Raw genomic sequence first — 18,280 nt, 5'->3', positions numbered from 1 at the left:
AAAGTTTAAAGCCTAGAATTAAAAACAAATGTGTATTAAAGTAAACTTACGGTTTGTTTATTCACAGTAAACTCAAAGAAAGTAAATGCCTAATGTCACCTAGTAATTTATTTTAGTAGTTATGTGAAAACACTGTTATGTAAGTCTAGAAGATAGATTAATTTTGCCTAATGAGAAAGGAAACCTTTATAGAAGAAGTGGTATTTGGACACAGTTCTGAAGAATGGTTTTTCTAAGTAGAGATGAGAAGAAAGACCAGGAAGGGGAAGTGAAAACTGGGCTATATATAGTTTTGACAGATGATTCGACAGGTAGTGAGATGTGTACATTAGGAGAGAGCATAGAAGGAAGTATACAGTTTGATGGATGAGTTCCACTTTAAATGTATATGTTCTGAAAAACCTGTGGGACCATGAAGTTAATATATTTGGTAGAGGGTTATGTATCTGACTCTCACAGGAGAATTTGGGCTTGAAGATCTTGGTTTGGGGGTTAGTTGCATATCAGATGATAGTTAAAAGGATGGCATCATATATAAAATGAGATGAGAAGTTGAGTTTGGAAACCTAAGGAACATTAACATTTGGAAGGTGGGTAAGGAAGGGAAGTATGCAGTATAGTTCATTGTTTGTATCAATATATATTTTATTTGTTCTAGATGATAATCTTTGAAGTTAGAAACTTTATTATTTTACTTGTTACTAGTACTTTCTTTATTGCCACACAAGGATTGTATGAGGATTAGCAAATGAAGCAGAAACTGTAAACCTAAATCCTTGTATTAGAAAATCTAGATGCAACTCAGACTGTTTAGATAATGGCTACAAAAAAAAGTAGAAATGCGTATACCCCAAACCCAGTGTTTCTTAACCCTGAGCAGGCACTCCAGTTTTAAAGTCTGTAGCCTTTGCTTTTCTAGATCAAAACGAATAGGAATCTGATTACTAAAACCCCCATCAAGTATGAATATAATAACAAAGTAGAAAAATAACAGGAGTATCTTAGATCCAACTTTTTTTTTTTTAACAGCGGAGCAGTTGGAATGCTTATTTGTGCATCTAACAAGAGAATGTTTTTCTCTTTTAGAAAGTTGAGAGACAGCTTTTGCTATCCTGTTCACATTTGCTCAGCCGAGACTGTCTTGCTCTGTCTTCCAGTACCAAATGGCCTGCAGCTTTACTTCATATAATGGCATAGCTTCCAGCACATGCATTGACTTTTCCCATGGCAATCACCATGACACTATAGTCAAGACAAACATTGCAGCTTCAAAAATCACTGGTCGTTGGAATGTTGGTTGTTCCTTAACATTTGTCTGTTGACTTTCTCCTTACTTTTATCTCTAGTTGTTTGGGTAAAGCTAGCATATTTTTATTACTGATTTTAATTGTGGTTCCCCTCACAAGCTGAGAGGGATCGAGAGAAATAAGGACCCCAGAAAAGAGAAGGTTAAACAGTAAAATCATACAGGGCAGAAAGTCAAAGGGCTTTATCACTATGTTCTGAATACTATGTTAAGAGTGGAGGGAGCACTCCAACAAGAACTTTTAATGGGAAACATGATGGAATTAAGGCCTTTGTAGAGCCTGTCAATATCATACTGTAGGTTGCATTCCTATTGCAACGTGGCCAGGAAAGCCTGCTAATCTTTGCCTCCATAGGTTGGTTGTCCATGGGCCTTTTTGAGCTTCCTTGCAGGTACTAAAGTATGTGCAATTGTATGATACAGGGAATAATCTGTAGTTTGATGACTTCTGTTTATTAGGCAGTACCCACATACTGAATTTGTCAAATGGTATTTTTGTCATTCAGGATATTTTTATTTTATTAATCCCACTATTTTCTTTTTCACCATAATATTAAATTCTTCCTGTAGTTAAATAAAGGAAAATAATCATTGCTTTCGGTTTTCTATTTATCTAGTTCTCTTTTAGAATAGTGTTATGGGAAAAGGTCACTTGTTTAAAAATTTATTAATTATAATATTTAATCATTTTATTATGATGTAATTTGATAATGTTATTAAATATACTTTTCTATTTTCATTATAGATCTAAACTTAGTCTTTTTCAATCAAGAATCAGTTTACAGAAGGCAAGTGTAAAGGTAAGTTTTTGAAAACTTTTATTTCACAATTAAGAAAGCTTAGCTTAAAAAAAAAAAAGAACTGGGCCTTTTGAAGGTGCAGGTCAATTATTTCCATCTAGTTTCCATATAGAGAAGCATTTTAATGTCATTAGGGAAGAACTTTTTTTCCCAGTTCTTGGAATTTTTCAGTGAGGTGTCAGCCCTTTGGATATTCCCTACTTCTCAAGATTGCTTTAGAGGTAAATTTCTGTACCTAACCTGCTTAGGACTGTTGCCTTCAGCACTTAGTCCAAGAGACTTTAACTGGTCTATGGGCTTTAGAAAGCTTTACAAAATCCATTTCACTTAGATTTATACCTCTGAGCACAATATTCTAGACCAGATGCAAGTGAATTTTTCCTATGGGATCCCCAAGCTGTAGAATACCTGATAAATAAGCTTAGTGACCTGCCTTTGTCTGCTAAGCTTCCCTCTAGCATGCATTTCTTTTGGTGCATTAGAGGGTGTTGATTTTTTAAAAATTATTTTCTAACTCCAGCAGATTTACTGATGTCTTTGAAGATAAGAGACTTACTTAATTTGAGAACCATTATTGTCCCATCAGAATAAAATGAGCATAAAATTTTGAAGTTTTCTCAAAAGTTTTGAAAATACATAAAGTATAAATAATAAATATTTGAAAACCCTCTCACTATGTGAGGCCTGGTGTGCTGCAGTTCATGGGGTCACAAAGAGTCGGACACGACTGAGCGACTGAACTGAACTGAATTTACTGTGTGACACAGTTCTAGTCACGGTTTATTGAATTCTTCAATAGAGTTGAAGAATTTTTATATGCATATAAATGTTTCTTCACCTGGTCATCTTTACTCTTGTTGGGGAACCAATTAAGAGTGGTAGTACCCTTGTATGTTTTTCAGTACTATATCGGTTTGCACTAACTATTTTTTCCTCTTACTATGTTTTAGTTAAAAGCCCGGCGATCTGAGTGTAATTCCAAAGCTACCCATGCAAGGAATGATTATCTTCTTACATTAGCGGCAGCAAATGCACACCAGGATCGCTACTATCAAACAGATTTAGTTAATATTATGAAGGTAATACAGCCTTAATATCTGCAGTAATTTTGTATAAGTTGACTGTTGGGTGTGTGGGATTGAGTCTATAGAATAGCAGGCAGTACCTTGCATTTTGTTGAAATATGGAATATACTTTGTATTGTTTACGTAACCTCTGTTTCATATAATTCTGAATTAATTTTAGTATAAGAAAATGTTTAAAGCCAAATCATAGTAAAAGGTTGTATTATTCCCTAGCAGCAGCATTTATTTACTGTATAGTGGTTATTAATATATGATTATTTTTTAAAAGCTTAGATTTTAAAAATTTAATAATTTTATGCTTAATTGATAGATAAGCTTGTGCATTAATGTTTTATGATTTTGAGGTGCCTGGGGGTAAAACAAGAGAAAATATAACTAGTAGTTATATAAGAATGTTAGAATGGGTTATAATTACTTGTATGCCAAAATTCGATCTTGGTCTTCCTCTGTTTATACATCTATATGTATCTTTAACTTTAACTCAAGGAAAAGACAAAGGGTGGAGAAGAAACTTTTTTAACCTGCTGCCAGGTTTGCCCTCATGGCTGGTAGGCAAATTCTGCTTGAATTGTATCTCTTTATCTCCTGTCCTCTCAAGGACCCAAACTTTTGATTATTCTGTCTTTATTTTCAACCCATCCCTCTCAAATACATTGTTCTTAATGACTGTCCAGATACATTGCTTTGATTGAATTGCTTGCGCTACAAATCAGAGATGTTGAGAAGGGAGTGCAGCAAGTTATTGTTTTTTTCTTTTTTTTTGATACGGTGGCTCTGAGAAAGAGATAAACTCCGTTCAGAAACTACAGGTTCTTTCCTTGAAAGTCGAGACAGGACATATACTAGAACCTTTAAGGAAAAATGGAGGGATGGAGAGAGTAATACTGAACTAAGAAATATCCTATTGCAGTTTTTTTATTTCCTTTTGATTTATTGTGTGAAACCCCTTTTCCTGATTTCTATGCTATTCTGACTTCTGCTGATTAGAATATAAGAGATGAGAGAGATCTGAATTGTTTTGACATCCTAGACGAGAACTCTTCATACATTTTCCCATAAAATAGTTGACCTCGAGGTTTAGACATTTTATTATGTGTTGCATAGTGCTTCAGACTTACAAGGACCAACTGGAGACTTGGCAAATATATACTTTCCCCTTTGAATATTTTTAAATCAACATTGTATTAATTTAAACAGTAGCAAAAATAAAATATTCGTGTTTTTTTTTAATTGAATCCACAGACAAAAAAGATTTCTTACCTAAAACCCTATGACCTTTTATATACCAGGAAAGGTACAGTATTATTTGGGGGATCTGCTCCCTGCCAGAAACAAAGAGGAGGTTAATGGGCCTAGCTGGGCCTCAGATTATGTATCTTTGAACACACTTTGAAGTCCTTGTACACCTAGGTATTTGATTGGGTAGATGTGCTTCAGATTACTCATTTCATGAAACATTATAGGGTATTGAATGATAAAAAATCGAGGCAGGAATCCCTCCTGTCCTTTAGAAACAGGAAATTGTATTCTCAAATTTCACATTGTGTGTGCTAATTCATTTCCTTCCTTATGCGAATTCTGTAGTGTGCAATATTGAATAATATCCATTAATTATACTGTTAGCTACTTAGTAAGTTTCTATCATTGAATTGATAGTGGCCCTTTAGTGGCTGGGCTTTTGTTAATGTTACAATAGCTTAACTGGAATCTTTTAAACAAAATTTTTATGGTGGTATAGATGATCTTATGTGCAAAGCAGAAGTAGAGACACAGATGTAGAGAACAAATGTATGGATATCAAGGGGGTTAGTGGGTGCCTGAGAGGAATTGAGCCATTGGATTGACATATATACACTATTGATACTATGTACAAAACAGATAACCAGTGAGAACCTGCCGTACAGCCCAGGGAACTCTATTATGTGCTCTGTGGCGACCTGAACGGGAAGGAAATCCAAGAAAGAGGGGATATGTGTATACATATAACTGATTCACTTTCCTGTACAGTAGAAACTAACACAGCATTGTAAAGTAACTATACTCCAATAAAAACTAATTTAAAAAATTTTATATGAATAGCTTGAAAGCAGGAAATTTGAGTCATTGATTTTATCATACAGTGATACACATTTAATAGTTACTTACAGTATGGTAGCTACTGTGCTAAGCTTTGGAAGAAGCAAAAATAAACAAGACACTCTTCTTATTCTTAAAGAGCTCAGACTAGTTGAAGAGAGATAATTTTAAAATGATGAATCAGAATAATGAATTCACATAAAAGGACCATGGATAGTAGTAATCACAACTGTCTTTTTTTTTTTTTGATTACTTGATATTACCCTAGCATTATTCTAATCACTTCATCCATATTATTCTTTCTTATTTTCTTCTTTGACCTGGTTAGTGTGTATAGTTTGTTATTTAAATAATACACTAGCCTATAAATGAATGAAATCCCAACTCTGGATGAACCACTGTTTACCAGCATCTAAGTAATCAAGTCCTATTGAAGAAAGTCTTTCAATAAAGCAGATTCATGATCATAAATTAATGTGGCTGTGCTGTGCTTAGTCGCTCAGTCTGTGTCCGACTCTTTGTGACCCCATTGACTGTAGCCCACCAGGCTCCTCTGTCCATGGGGATTCTCCAGGCAAGAATACTAGGGTGGGTTGCCAGGTCCTCCTCCAGGAGATCTTCCCAACCCAGGGATGGAACCGAGGTCTCCTGCATTGCAGATGGATTCTTTACCATCTGAGCCACCAGGGAAGCCCAAATTAATGTGGAACCAGTTTCAAATGGATCCTCAACACTGTTCAGATATCCTCCTGTATTTCCCTGGTTGACTTTCTCTACTATTTTCAACAATTTTGTCAACTTTTTCCCTTGTCTTAAAATCTCAGACTTACCCCAGCTCTTTCACACTTGGCAGGTGGTCTTTCCTGCTAATTTTTAGAGAAAATAGAAACCATTAAAAGGGAATTCCATTACTGTCCTATTACAGGCTTCATCTGTATTGTAGACTCTTCCAAGAAGTCTAATAAGAAGAGTTGTTCCTCCTTTCTAAAGATGATCATTTCACTTCAGCTTTGGATGCTGTCTCATTCCCTCCCACCTTCTCAGGGATTTAAAATGATTGACTACTCTATTTTTTCCCTTATATCTCTGGGATGTTCTATTCTTAGATTAACAGTTGATAGCATCTTAGACGACAGCCCTCCTATGTCTATCTTTTGTATTACACTCCTCTAGTCTGGTTTAGTTGCCCTCTGTGTGCCCTGGAATGGGATTATTCGGGGACCTCTCTTTGCCTGTCATCTGTGTCCTGTCCTCAGCTGTCTGTATCACAGCTTCTTTGTATACTTTCTTCCTTGGTGGGATACATCCTCTAGTACTTTCTTGAGAGAGTGGGCGTGAGAAATAAGTTTTTTAAGATACTAATGTTATGAAGATGTTATTTTTCTGTGCTCATTCTTAGGTATAGAATTAAAGGTTAAAAACCTTTTTTATTCAAACGTTGAAGACAATTGTTGTCTTGTTTCCTGTTGTCTTGTGCAGTCCATGGGGTCACAAAGATATCTAGAACTCTGAACCATCTGATTCTTCATTCTTCATATCTGCTCTAGTGTTTTTTCTTTTCAGCTTATGAAATATTTCTAGAATGTCCTTTGATTCTTAATTAGTTCTTCCCTTTTGTTTTCTCTTTCTGGAACTCCTGTTATTATGATGTTAGTTCTCCAGGTCTAGTCCTGCAAATTTCTTTTTTCTTCTTTTATTGTCCTTTGTCATTATACTCTACTGTCTGAGATACCTCTTCAGCTTTATAGTTTTTTGTTAAGTTTTTAATTATTTTCAACATGGTTTTAATATCCTTTTGTTCTTGAATATCCTGAATTTTGTTCCTTTAATATCCTGAATGTTCCTTTTTTTTTTTTTTTATTTAACAGGTTTCTATGCTTTATCTTCTCTTTTTAATTCTGATGGTCTCAGTGATAGAATTTATTTTGAAGTTTTCTTTTCCATACATGATCTCTCTTTTAGCCTTTGGGTAGGACTTACGAACTTTGAGCTTCCCTATATGGTGTTCTGGTGGACCATTTGTAGGGGAAACTGTAATATCAGTATCTTTATGTCTCTCCTCTTAGCTGGTCAAAACTACTACTTTGCTCCTTTCATCATTTCTTCAGATCTCTTTTCTTGTGTTGTTTGCTGAGGAAGGCTTCCATGATCTCCTTAACCCAGTTACACTCCCACCCAATCTGATGGTCTCATAAAATGATTTATCTCATCTTTGAAGCACTTTGAAACATGGTTGTAGTTTTACCTGTATTTGTGTGATTTATGTGATAACTGCCTTATCTTCCACTTAATTATACATTCCATGAGGACAGTAATTATTGTCTGTATCACTTGAGGCTCCATCCTTGCTATCTAGTACAGTGTATGATTCCTAATAAGTGCTAATGTTTCTAAATTAATACTGATTGAAGAGTGAATGAACAATTACTCTCATTTTTATCCTTGCAGAATGAATAATTCTCATTTTACAAATGAGGAAAGTATGAGAAAGCCTGGATTCAACTCTGGCAGGTTTCTCTGCCTTCAGAGCTGGTGCCATTAGCTCTTTAAATTATACCCATTCATTAGACTTATTTCCTCTTTCCTTGTTAAATGTGGAGTAATCCTGCCCTATGTTATCTCTTTGGCTTCTGTCAGGAGCGAATAAGATAATGAAGAGTGTTTTGTTAATTTTGAAAATTGGTATACATGTCATTATCATCCTATTAAATAACATAAATTCTGTTATTCTGTTTTAAATAAATCTTACTTTTTTAGGATGAGGATGGGGAGAGTGTAGAAGAGACCTTGAATGCTTGGGAGTGAGAATAGAGCAACTGTTTGGATGTCTTAACATTGCTACGTTCTTCTCTAGGTAGCTTAAAATACATTATTTCATTTAGCTTTTCATAATTTCATTATTTCATAATATCTTTTGAAGTAAGTATTATTTTTTCCCTGTTTTACAAGTCAGATGATGGAGGCGCAGTGAGATTCAGCTGATCTGTATAATAGTTAGGACTTAAATCAAGGTCTCTGTAACTTCATACCCATATCTTTCTTAGATTTCATGCTGTGTTCTTTTCTACATACCATTCCAATATTCTTGATAGTAAAATTTAGTATAATAAGCAGTAGCATACCATGAATGTCATAAATTCTGAGAGAACTATAGAATAAAATTAACAATTGAAAATCACAAATTCTGCTCTGTCCTAATTATTCTAAAGAGTAAGATCATGTCAGTTTCTAAATAAAAGTATTTAGACAGGTTCCCCAAGGAATACTTTGTATACTTTATGTTTAGAGTGGATATTAAATATATTACTTAGTGTCTAGGTATTGTCAGGCAGGTTTTTTTTTTGAATGCCAAAATAAAACAACAGCAACAATAAAAAAGAACTGTTACTTGGCCATGAAAACTGGATAACTGATTTCATCAAATCTATGGGAAAGCAGTTCAGCTGACTGCTAGGACGTCTTGTAGTTTGTTCCTCAAATGCTCCTTTTTTGTAGAGTGTTCTTGTGCAATATATAAGCTGATATTTTTACTTTTAGAAGCTTGCGGAATATTTTCTTAGTGGTTTGGATGAGGAAGGATGAAGTATAATGCATCCTAGTAGAAAAGAGAACAAAATGTCAATCTAATGAAAGACTTTTTGAAAAGCTTAGTACTAGGACCCTATTTCTAGACAGATATTTAGTGGATGTCAAACATATCTGACTAGTTGATAATTAGGCAAAGTAATAAAAGATGAACATCTTTATATGTGACCGAAATATAGAAAATATGATAATATGGCGTATCTTTTACAGACATTTGTCTTGGTTAAATGAAGAGAAAGTCATTATTGGTATCAGGTCTCTTATTTTTAAGGTTTTTCTGACTAAAACTCTAATTATTCCAAAAGTCTTCTTCATTCCCATGTAGGATTTGTTAACTCTCATCTTCTTGATTTTAAATCATAACTCTTCTGGTTTCCCTGCCATTGCTCTAGCTATTATTCCTCTGATTCACCTAGTAATGTTTATTCACTTAATAAATTAACATGGAAGACCTCAAAGAGGTTGATTTCAACAGAAGAGTCAAGACTGGCTCTCTGCTTCTCTTTACATACTTTTTCTTGGAGAGAGTAATTATTTGGCCTTTTTTTTTTTTTTTTTTTTAGAATTGTATGATTCTCAAATCTATTTGTAACTTTGCCTTTCATAATTATCCATGCTTTTGCCTTTCCATCAGTGGCTGAAACTTTCTAAACTAGAGCAACTCTTTGTTTCTCATTGTTCCCTTGAAGAACCCCCTCCTAGATTTCAGGTGACAACTGCAACAACAGCTGTACTATCAAGTATGGTAGTCCCTAGGTACATGTGACTATTTAAAGTATTTAAACATAAGTAAAATTTTTAATTCTGTTCTTCAGTAACAAGAGCCACATTTCAGGTACACAAAAGTGACTTGGGTAGTGTCTATCGTATTGAACAGTGCAGATATAGAACATTATCATCATCGAAGTTCTGTTGGACAGCAGAGGTCTAAAGCTTATTTAGCTTTTTTTTTTTCCTCCCATCCTCCTCTATCTGACCATCGATAACCCTGGTCATCATTTCCCCCAATAACCATAGCCATAATTGTGTTCATATTATTTCAGGATTAATTGCTTCTTTATTTGCATTCTATATCTTGAAATCAAACAGAAAGAGGTCAGCAGCATTTTCTGTAAAGGGCCTAATAGTAAATATTTTAGGCTGCTCTGTTATAAGCACTCAACTCTGATGCTGTAGGATAGTCATTGACAATATGTAAGCAAATGAATGGCTGTGTTCCAGTAAAACTTTGTTATAAAAATAAGCATCAGGCTGGATTTGACCCACAGGCCATAGTTGCTGACCCTTGGTATAAGACTTTAAAAGCTATGTATGAAAATTTCTAAATGTACAAATACATTCAGAGAAAAATTAAATGACTACCCATTAGGTTACCACTCAGCTTCAGAAATGAAATAGTACTAACAAAATGGAAGCTCCCCATGTGACTGCATCTCATTTTCTTAACTGAAATTTTAGTTGTTTTTGTTTTACTCTTATAAACAATGCTGCTGTCAACATACTTGTATGTGTCTCTTGATGTATTTATGCAAGAATTTCTTAAGGAAATATACATAAGAGTGGTATGTATTAGTAGCTTTACCAAAAAGTCGATATTATATTTCAGCACTTTTTCTTATATCTTTTAACATTGTTTGTTTGTCATCTTAAACTAAACAAATATCTAAGTATATATTTGGTGATAGGCATGGTGATACGGAGATAAATTGGACATGATCCATATAAGTAGTGAGACAGAAACAAGAAGGTTATAATTCTCTGGAACAGCCCCTAAAGGGTACATGGAATATGAGGTTATAGATCCTTTCCGCTGCTATGTTGTTTATCTTATGACTGGCTCCCTGTGACACAAAAAGAGAAAATTAGGAGGCTTCTTGCCCATTTTTACCAAACTTCTAAAGTAGTTATTTTAAAATATTTTTAACAGTTGAATAATTGTTACAAACTCCTACATAACAGTTGAATACTGCTACAAACTCCTACGTGGAATCTTTATATAGAAAGCAGATAAAAGGGAAGCTGTTTGGTTAAAGCTGTGAGCCTTTTTCCCTTCTGTGTGGGCCCCTTTACCCATACGTGCATATGTCATCCTCTACTTCTTTCTCATAGTTCCTGAGGCATTATGCTGAATACTAGAGTTCCTTGAAATATGATTTGGAAACAACTGTTCCAAGACAGGGTTTTGTTTTGTTTTTTTAAAAATAGAATTCTAAGCTTTAGCTGGCTAATCCTCATGCTACATTTTTTTCAAAGTAATCTCTTAAAAATGTGAATCAGATCATGATAATGTACTGCTCCTATTCTCCAGTGGCCAGGGCCAACAGGAAATTGAGTATTCTCACTTGAGAGCTTAATTGGTTGTCTTAGGCTGGAGAGTCAACAATAATTGATGAACAAAAGCAATCTTGAGAAAAAAGAACAAAGCTGGAGTGTCATGCCCCCTCACTTTGTAAAGCTTTGTTTTACAAAGCTATAGTAATTAATAAAAAGCATGATACTGATACAAAAACAGATGCATAGATCAGTGGAATAGAACAGAGAGTCCAGAAGTAAACTCACACACTTATAGTCATTTAATCTACAACAATAAAGGTAAAAATGTACAATGGAGAAAAGGTAATTCCTTCTATAAGTGGTGTTGGGAAAACTAGGCAGCTACGTTAAAAGAATGAAATTAGAACATTTTCTCACACTATTAAAAAGAAACTCAAATGGAATAAAAACCTAAATATAAGACCTGAAACCATAAAATTCCTAGAAGAGAGCATAGGCAGAATACTCTTTCACATAAATCCTAGTGATTTTTTTTTTTTGATCTGTTTCAGTTCAGTTCAGTCACTCAGTCGTGTCCAACTCTTTGTGACCCCATGAATTGCAGCACGCCAGGCCTCCCTGTCCATCACCAACTCCCTGAGTTTACTCAAACTCATGTCCATCGAGTCGGTGATGCCATCCAGCCATCTCATCCTCTGTCGTCCCCTTCTCCTCCTGCCCCCAATCCCTCCCAGCATCAGTGTCTTTTCCAGTGAGTCAACTCTTCGCATGAGGTGGCCAAAGTGTTGGAGTTTCAGCTTCAGCATCAGTCCTTCCAATGAACACCCAGGACTGATCTCCTTTTGGATGGACTGGACTCTCAAGAGTCTTCTCCAGCACCACAGTTCAAAAGCATCAATTTTTCGGCGCTCAGCTTTCTTCACAGTCCAACACTCACATCCACACATGACTACTGGAAAAACCATAGCCTTGACTAGATAGACCTTTGTTGGCAAAGTAATGTCTCTGCTTTTTAATACACTGTCTAGGTTGGTCATAACTTTCCTTCCAAGGAGTAAGCGTCTTTTAATTTCATGGCTGTAATCACCACCTGCAGTGATTTTGGAGCCCCCAAAATAAAGTCAGCTACTGTTTCCACAGCTTCCCCATCTATTTCCCATGAAGTGATGGGACCAGATGCCATGATCTTAGTTTTCTGAATGTTTAGCTTTAAGCCAACTTTTTCACTCTCCTCTTTCACTTTTATCAAGAGGCATTTTAGTTCCTCTTCACTTTCTGCCATAAGGGTGGTGTCATCTGCATATCTGAGGTTAATGATATTTCTCCTGGCAATCTTTTTTTTTTTTTTTTATAAAGGTGTTTATTTATTTTTGTTTTGTTTTGGCCATGCTCTATGGCATGTGGTACCTTAGTTCCCCGACCAGGGTTTGAACCCTTGTCTCCTGCATTGAGAGCATGGAGTCTTAACCACTGGACCACCAGGGAAGCCCCTCTCCTGGCAATCTTGATTCCAGCTTGTGCTTCTTCCAGCCCAGCGTTTCTCATGATGTACTCTGCATCTAAGTTAAATAAGCAGGGTGACAATATACAGCCTCGACGTACTCCTTTTCCTATTTGGAACCGGTCTGTTTTTCCATGTCCGATTCTAACTGTTGCTTCCTGACCTGCATGTAGGATCTGTTTATACTAAAGCAAAAGAAACAAAAGCAAAAATAAAACAACTACCATCTAATTAAACATAATAGCTTTGCACAGCAAAGGAAACTGTGGACAAAACAGAAAGACAGCCTACTAAATGGGAGAAAATATTTGCAAATGGAATGACCAATAGAGGATAAATATCCAAAATATGTACACAGTTCATATGACTTAATGTTGAAAAAAAAGAAAAACAATCCGATTTAAAGATGGGTAGAAAATCTGAATAGACATTTTTCCAAAGAAGATATACAGATGGTCAATAGACATATGAGGAAATGCCCAACATAGCTGATCATCAGAGAAATGCAAATCAAATCCACAATGAAATATCACCTCACACCTGTCAAAATGGCTATCATCAAAAAGTCTACAAGTAAGCAGAGCTCCCTCACCTGCCCACTTGCATCTCTTACAAGCATCCTATGTTAATAATTCTATGTCTTCCTTTCACTTTGCCTCTCCCCAAATTCCTTCTGTGCTGAGACACAAAGAACCTGAGCCTCAGTAAGTCCAGATACCAGATGCTAAAACCACCACCAAATGGAAGAAATTAACTACATGATGATCATGAGCATGTAGCCCCAAGACCTACGGGCATTGAGGACTGTAATGTCAACCCCTGTGACACTTCCCTGTTACCTCACCATCAGCCAATCAAAAAGAATTGTGTATTAGCTGATCACATACCCTGGTGTGCCTCTTTCACCTTGCCTTTAAAAATGCTTTGCTGAAACTCTTCAGGAGTTCAGGGGTTTTGAGCATGAACCACCCTTCCTCCTTGTATTGGCACCTTGTAATAAACACTGCACTTTCTTTCACCACAATCAGATGTCACTGAATTGTCTTTACTGGTCACAGGTAGACATGTTACCAGATCCAAGCTTGTTCTGCTCCTTGCACAGCAGGCTGGTAAATGCAAGAGACAGGGTCTTGAGGCAAGGAGTACAACTTTATTTGGAAAGCCAGCTGACCAGGAGGATGGCAGACTAATGTCTCAAAATAACCATCTTCCGTGGGCCTGAAAGCCAGGTTGTTTTATAAAACAGAGATGGGGGAAGGTGAGGAAATATTAATAAAATTAAAAAGGCAGAATGGAGAGGGAGAGGTGGTAAGAAAATAAAGTAAAAGGAGGCCATCTGTCCTGCAAAATGTCTCTGGAAATCTCCAGCCTTCTGAAAGGAAGCCTTCTAGGAAGGACGGAGGCTAATCAGGCACAGGCAATATTGCCTTTTATGAAATAGTCTCAGAGGTCATAGAGTGTTCTGTATTCCATTCACTGAAAAAGTTACAAAGTTGTATCCATCATCAAAAGGGATTGATAGCATAGATTCTACCTCTTAATGGGGTGGGAGCACAGGGGTTGTAGAGTTTATTGAAGAACATGTGCACCAGAAATATTGCTGTGGCCTTTTTTTCTCTTTTTGCAAATGCAGTTTTGCCACATGACCTTGTATCCTACAGTCTTCCTAAATTCACTTATTCTGGTATCTTTTTTGTGGATTCTTTACAATTTTCAGTGATCATGATCATGTCAAATTGAATAAAGATAATTTACTCATGTCTTTCTAGTCTATAAGTCTTTTTATTTCTTGCCATATGTCATTGACTAAGATCCTTAGTACAGTTGAATAGAAGTGGTGAAAGTGGACATGCTTGCCTTGTTCTGAGATCTTTTGCGGAAAGGAAAGGGAGAAAACTAATTTACCATTTTAATCCTTTTTATATGTGTAGTTTGGTGATGTTAGGTACATGCACCATGTTGTACAGCCATCTCCACTATCCCTCCTTTTTCATCTTCTCAAACTGAAACTCTGTACTCTTTCAATAATAACTCCCCATTCCCTTCTCTAGACCCCTGAAAACCACTGTTCAACTTTCTGTCTCTATTAATATGACTACTGTAGGTATCTCATATAAGTGAAATCATACAATATTTGCTCCTCTGTCTTTGCTTTATTTCACTTAGCATAATGTCTTTAAGGTTCACTCAGGTTATAAGTGGACTTCCCAGGTGGCTCAGTGGGTAGAGAATCCGCCAGCAATGCAGGGGACACAGGAGACTCAGGTTCGATCCCTGGGGTTGGGAAGATGCCCTGGAGCAGAGTGTGGCAACCCACTCCGATATTCTTGCACAGAGAATCTCATGAACAGAGGAACCTAGTGGGCTAGGGTTGCAAACAGTCGGACACCCTGAAGCAACTGAGCACTCATGCACACATGTTATTAGTCCATCTCAGAATTTCATTCATTTTTAAGACTGCACTTTTTTTTTCTTCATTCTGTATAGCATGTAATTGTGAGTGCCTCTTTACCGAAGAAGTGAGATGCTTGCAGTGTGAATCCTTGCTGCCGGGGCCTTTAAAATTAGAAGTGGAATGAAGACCTTCATAAAAATAACTATATTCTAAGAACATGTAATTGTAATAGCTGTTATTTATTGGGCTTTTATTTTGCACAGGCTTTACATTCATATTATCTCATGTAATCTTCAAGGCAACCCTATATGTACATGAATACTTTCTTCCAATTATGCATTTCTGTGAATACAAATGGTACAGATAACCATCAGATCTCATTGGAATTTAAGATTCCTGAGAGCAGGTTCTCTTGTTTTGTTCTCTGTTTTATACCTGGCACCTAAAATTCACATTGAATGAATGAGGAGGGAGTGGTTCCAGTTGGTCTTTCCTCATGGAGGGCCTTTCTTCATAGTTAGCATCTTAGCCAGGCCTTATATGGTGTGTAGGATGTATGGTGGCAGAGTACGTGATTTCACAGGAATGCACTCTAGTGAACAGGGGGCTGAAAGTGATATATTGCAGAAATCACTGCTTCCATCTGTCTTGGGGAGAGGTCTGAGTGAGGAGAGAGCTTTGGAAGAGCTGAGAGTGTTCGCAATAGGGATTTTTAATGAAACTGAAAAAATTTTGACCTTGAGGAAAAAATTCTAAAATGCCTTTAAAGTAGCTTAAAAAAAAAATTAGCTGATCAAATTAGGATGTGAATATTAGACTATTTATTACCCTAGCTTTTTATGCAGTTTTCAATGAAGTTTAATCTTTTTCCATTAAATTTGATTATTTTTTGTGTTAGGCCACTTTTATATATTAGAAATATTAGTTTATTTTTGCTCACTGGAAATACAGATTTAGGTTTTCATTGGTCTTCCTAGATTCTGTAATGTATTTATTGTTGGTTAAAAAACTTGAAGTAGTAGAGATTGATGATGTTATCTTTGGGGCTAAGAAAGGAAGTGACATGTGAACAAAGTCTTCAGCATTCTTAGCCATTTCTGGCTTTAGAAGGTTTTCTTTGTTTGTCAGTCATTTATCAAGAACTTTCCCTTTTGTTTTTCCTTTTCAAGCTATTTTGAAAAGGCACATAGTATTCATTTTTCTGATATTCTGGTGACTTTTGCTTCTGAGTCTCAGGCTGATGTAATGCTATCACGGAATATAATACAGATTATATTCTGTCACTGAGGTAGTTAGTCACAGTTAAAAATAGTCTTTGCCTTCAGACAGGTGTTTTTCTGAACAGAGTGTCCTATTCCTATGATTGAGGGTCAGGCCTCACTTGCGTGCATTTGGTAATGTTTTACCTAATGTGGACAATGTGTAGGTTTGAAGTTTCATTCAGGAAAGCATTTACACTTAAATTTTGTATTTCTTTATCACAAATAACATGCATAAATTTTGCTCTATGCTCAAACTCATAGTTTGCTGAATTCCAGTTTCAGACATGATTTTATAATATCTAACTTAAACACGTGTCAGGTTATGTTGTCTTCTTATTAAATCAGTTAGTCGACAAATACCGTATTTCCTTAATTCTAAGATTCAGGGTTTTTAAAAATCTTTTAATGTTTTTAAATCAGTGGAGCATCTTATGTTTTGTGATTTCTTAAAGAAAAAGGAAGATAGTTTTTCCTAAGTTTCCACTTTGTACAAAGCACAGAGGAAGAAGTAAAAAAAAAAGTGATGAAACTCTCTACTATCAAAAAATAAAGACAAAGACTGGTCTTTGTCTCTTTCTGTCTCTTTTTGTTTCCATCTCTCAGATGTACTTTTAAAAGTTAACTGACCATGCAAGGTGGTACAACCTAAATTCTTAGTAACCTTTTCTGCATAATTCATTAATCTGATTTTTATTCTTAAGAAAAATAACTCAAAGCCAAATGAAATGAAATGATTATAATATGATCCAAGAAAGGAGTAAGTCTGTAGATGAGGAAGCACTGGGATGGAGTTTATTCTCTCATAATATTTTGAAGGGAATGAGTAGACAATTACCATTGAATTTAACATTCTGCAGCAGAGTTTATGTATTTACTTTAACAAGTAAGACTGAGGCTAAGTGATGTTCCAGGTGTACTATTGAAATTGATCTTAAAGAAAAGCTGATAAAAGGTAACGTATATACACACACAAATACATACATGCACATGCACATGTATGTGTGTAAGAAAAATCGTTTTTCATGTGATATGAATCCTTGGATGGGGCCTTAAAGTCATTACCCATCAATTTTTGAAGGGAAAACTAGCTGGTCTTAGTTTTTGTTTTGTTTTGCCAATTTGTAACAACATCTTTTAATATTACTGTTATAAAACCATCAAAGCACCAAGGAGAAGTATTGGTCAGAAAATTAATCTCAGATACATAGAAGCACAGCTGGATCCCTGGAGTGAAGGTGACTGATCAGAAGCATCTTGACTTCTCTGAGCAGTCCCTATGTTTATCGAATGGTTCATGGTCCTTAATACCATCAAGAACAGTAGTGAGTTTTAGGACTTTCTGGAATTCCATCTCAGCACTATCATTTTGGAAATCAGAATAAAGGTTCATTTAGGAAATGAAAATTTATCCTCCATCAATATAGTTGGAGATAAAGATTATTTGACAAGAAGGGTTATAAAAGTTTAAATCAGAAGACAGGTTTCTGCATGTTATAAAGAGCATTGGGTTGTATATCAAGAAGTCTATTTATTTGTTCAGAAAGTAATTTTGGAAGTGCTATTTCATACCCTACATAGAAACCTCATGGCTTCTTATTCCTCCAAAGGAAACTGAAAGGAAGTCAAGACAATTTAAAAGATACTGTGTGCTCTGTTCTTTTGCCAACTTTATTTCTTGATATTTAGATATAATTTGCATAACATAAAATTCACCATTTTAAGGTGTCGTGGGTTTTAGTATATTCACAAGGTTTTACAACTCACACCCCACTATCTATCTTAGTCTAGAATATGTTCATCATCCCAAGAAGAAGCTTTAGACCTCATTAACAATCACTTCCTGTTTTCCCTTCCCACTAGCTCCTGCCAGACTAAACTGTTCTCTGTCTCCATGGATTTGCTTTGTTTTTGACATTTCATAGAAATGGAATCATGCAATATATGGCCACTTGTGTCTGGCTTCTTTCACTTAGTATAATGTTGTCAAGATTCCTGC

At 35.7% G+C, this 18,280-nt stretch overlaps 1 protein-coding gene across 3 annotated transcripts in view; it reads left to right on the top strand.

Annotated features, from left to right (window-relative positions):
- FCHSD2 (FCH and double SH3 domains 2) overlaps positions 1–18,280 on the top strand; it is a 260,252-nt gene that overhangs the window by 133,652 nt on the left and 108,320 nt on the right. For all 3 annotated transcript variants that reach the window (XM_043906604.1, XM_043906595.1, XM_043906612.1), the window contains exons 7-8: positions 2,052–2,106; positions 3,057–3,185. In XM_043906604.1, the coding sequence (XP_043762539.1) occupies positions 2,052–2,106; positions 3,057–3,185 (184 nt within the window). The remainder of the gene's footprint in view (positions 1–2,051; positions 2,107–3,056; positions 3,186–18,280) is intronic.

This window comes from Cervus elaphus, chromosome 1, assembly GCF_910594005.1.
Source record: "Cervus elaphus chromosome 1, mCerEla1.1, whole genome shotgun sequence".
Taxonomy (NCBI): domain Eukaryota; kingdom Metazoa; phylum Chordata; class Mammalia; order Artiodactyla; family Cervidae; genus Cervus; species Cervus elaphus.
Note: the sequence above shows the minus strand (reverse complement) of the source record. Positions and strands in the feature narration are given on the sequence as shown.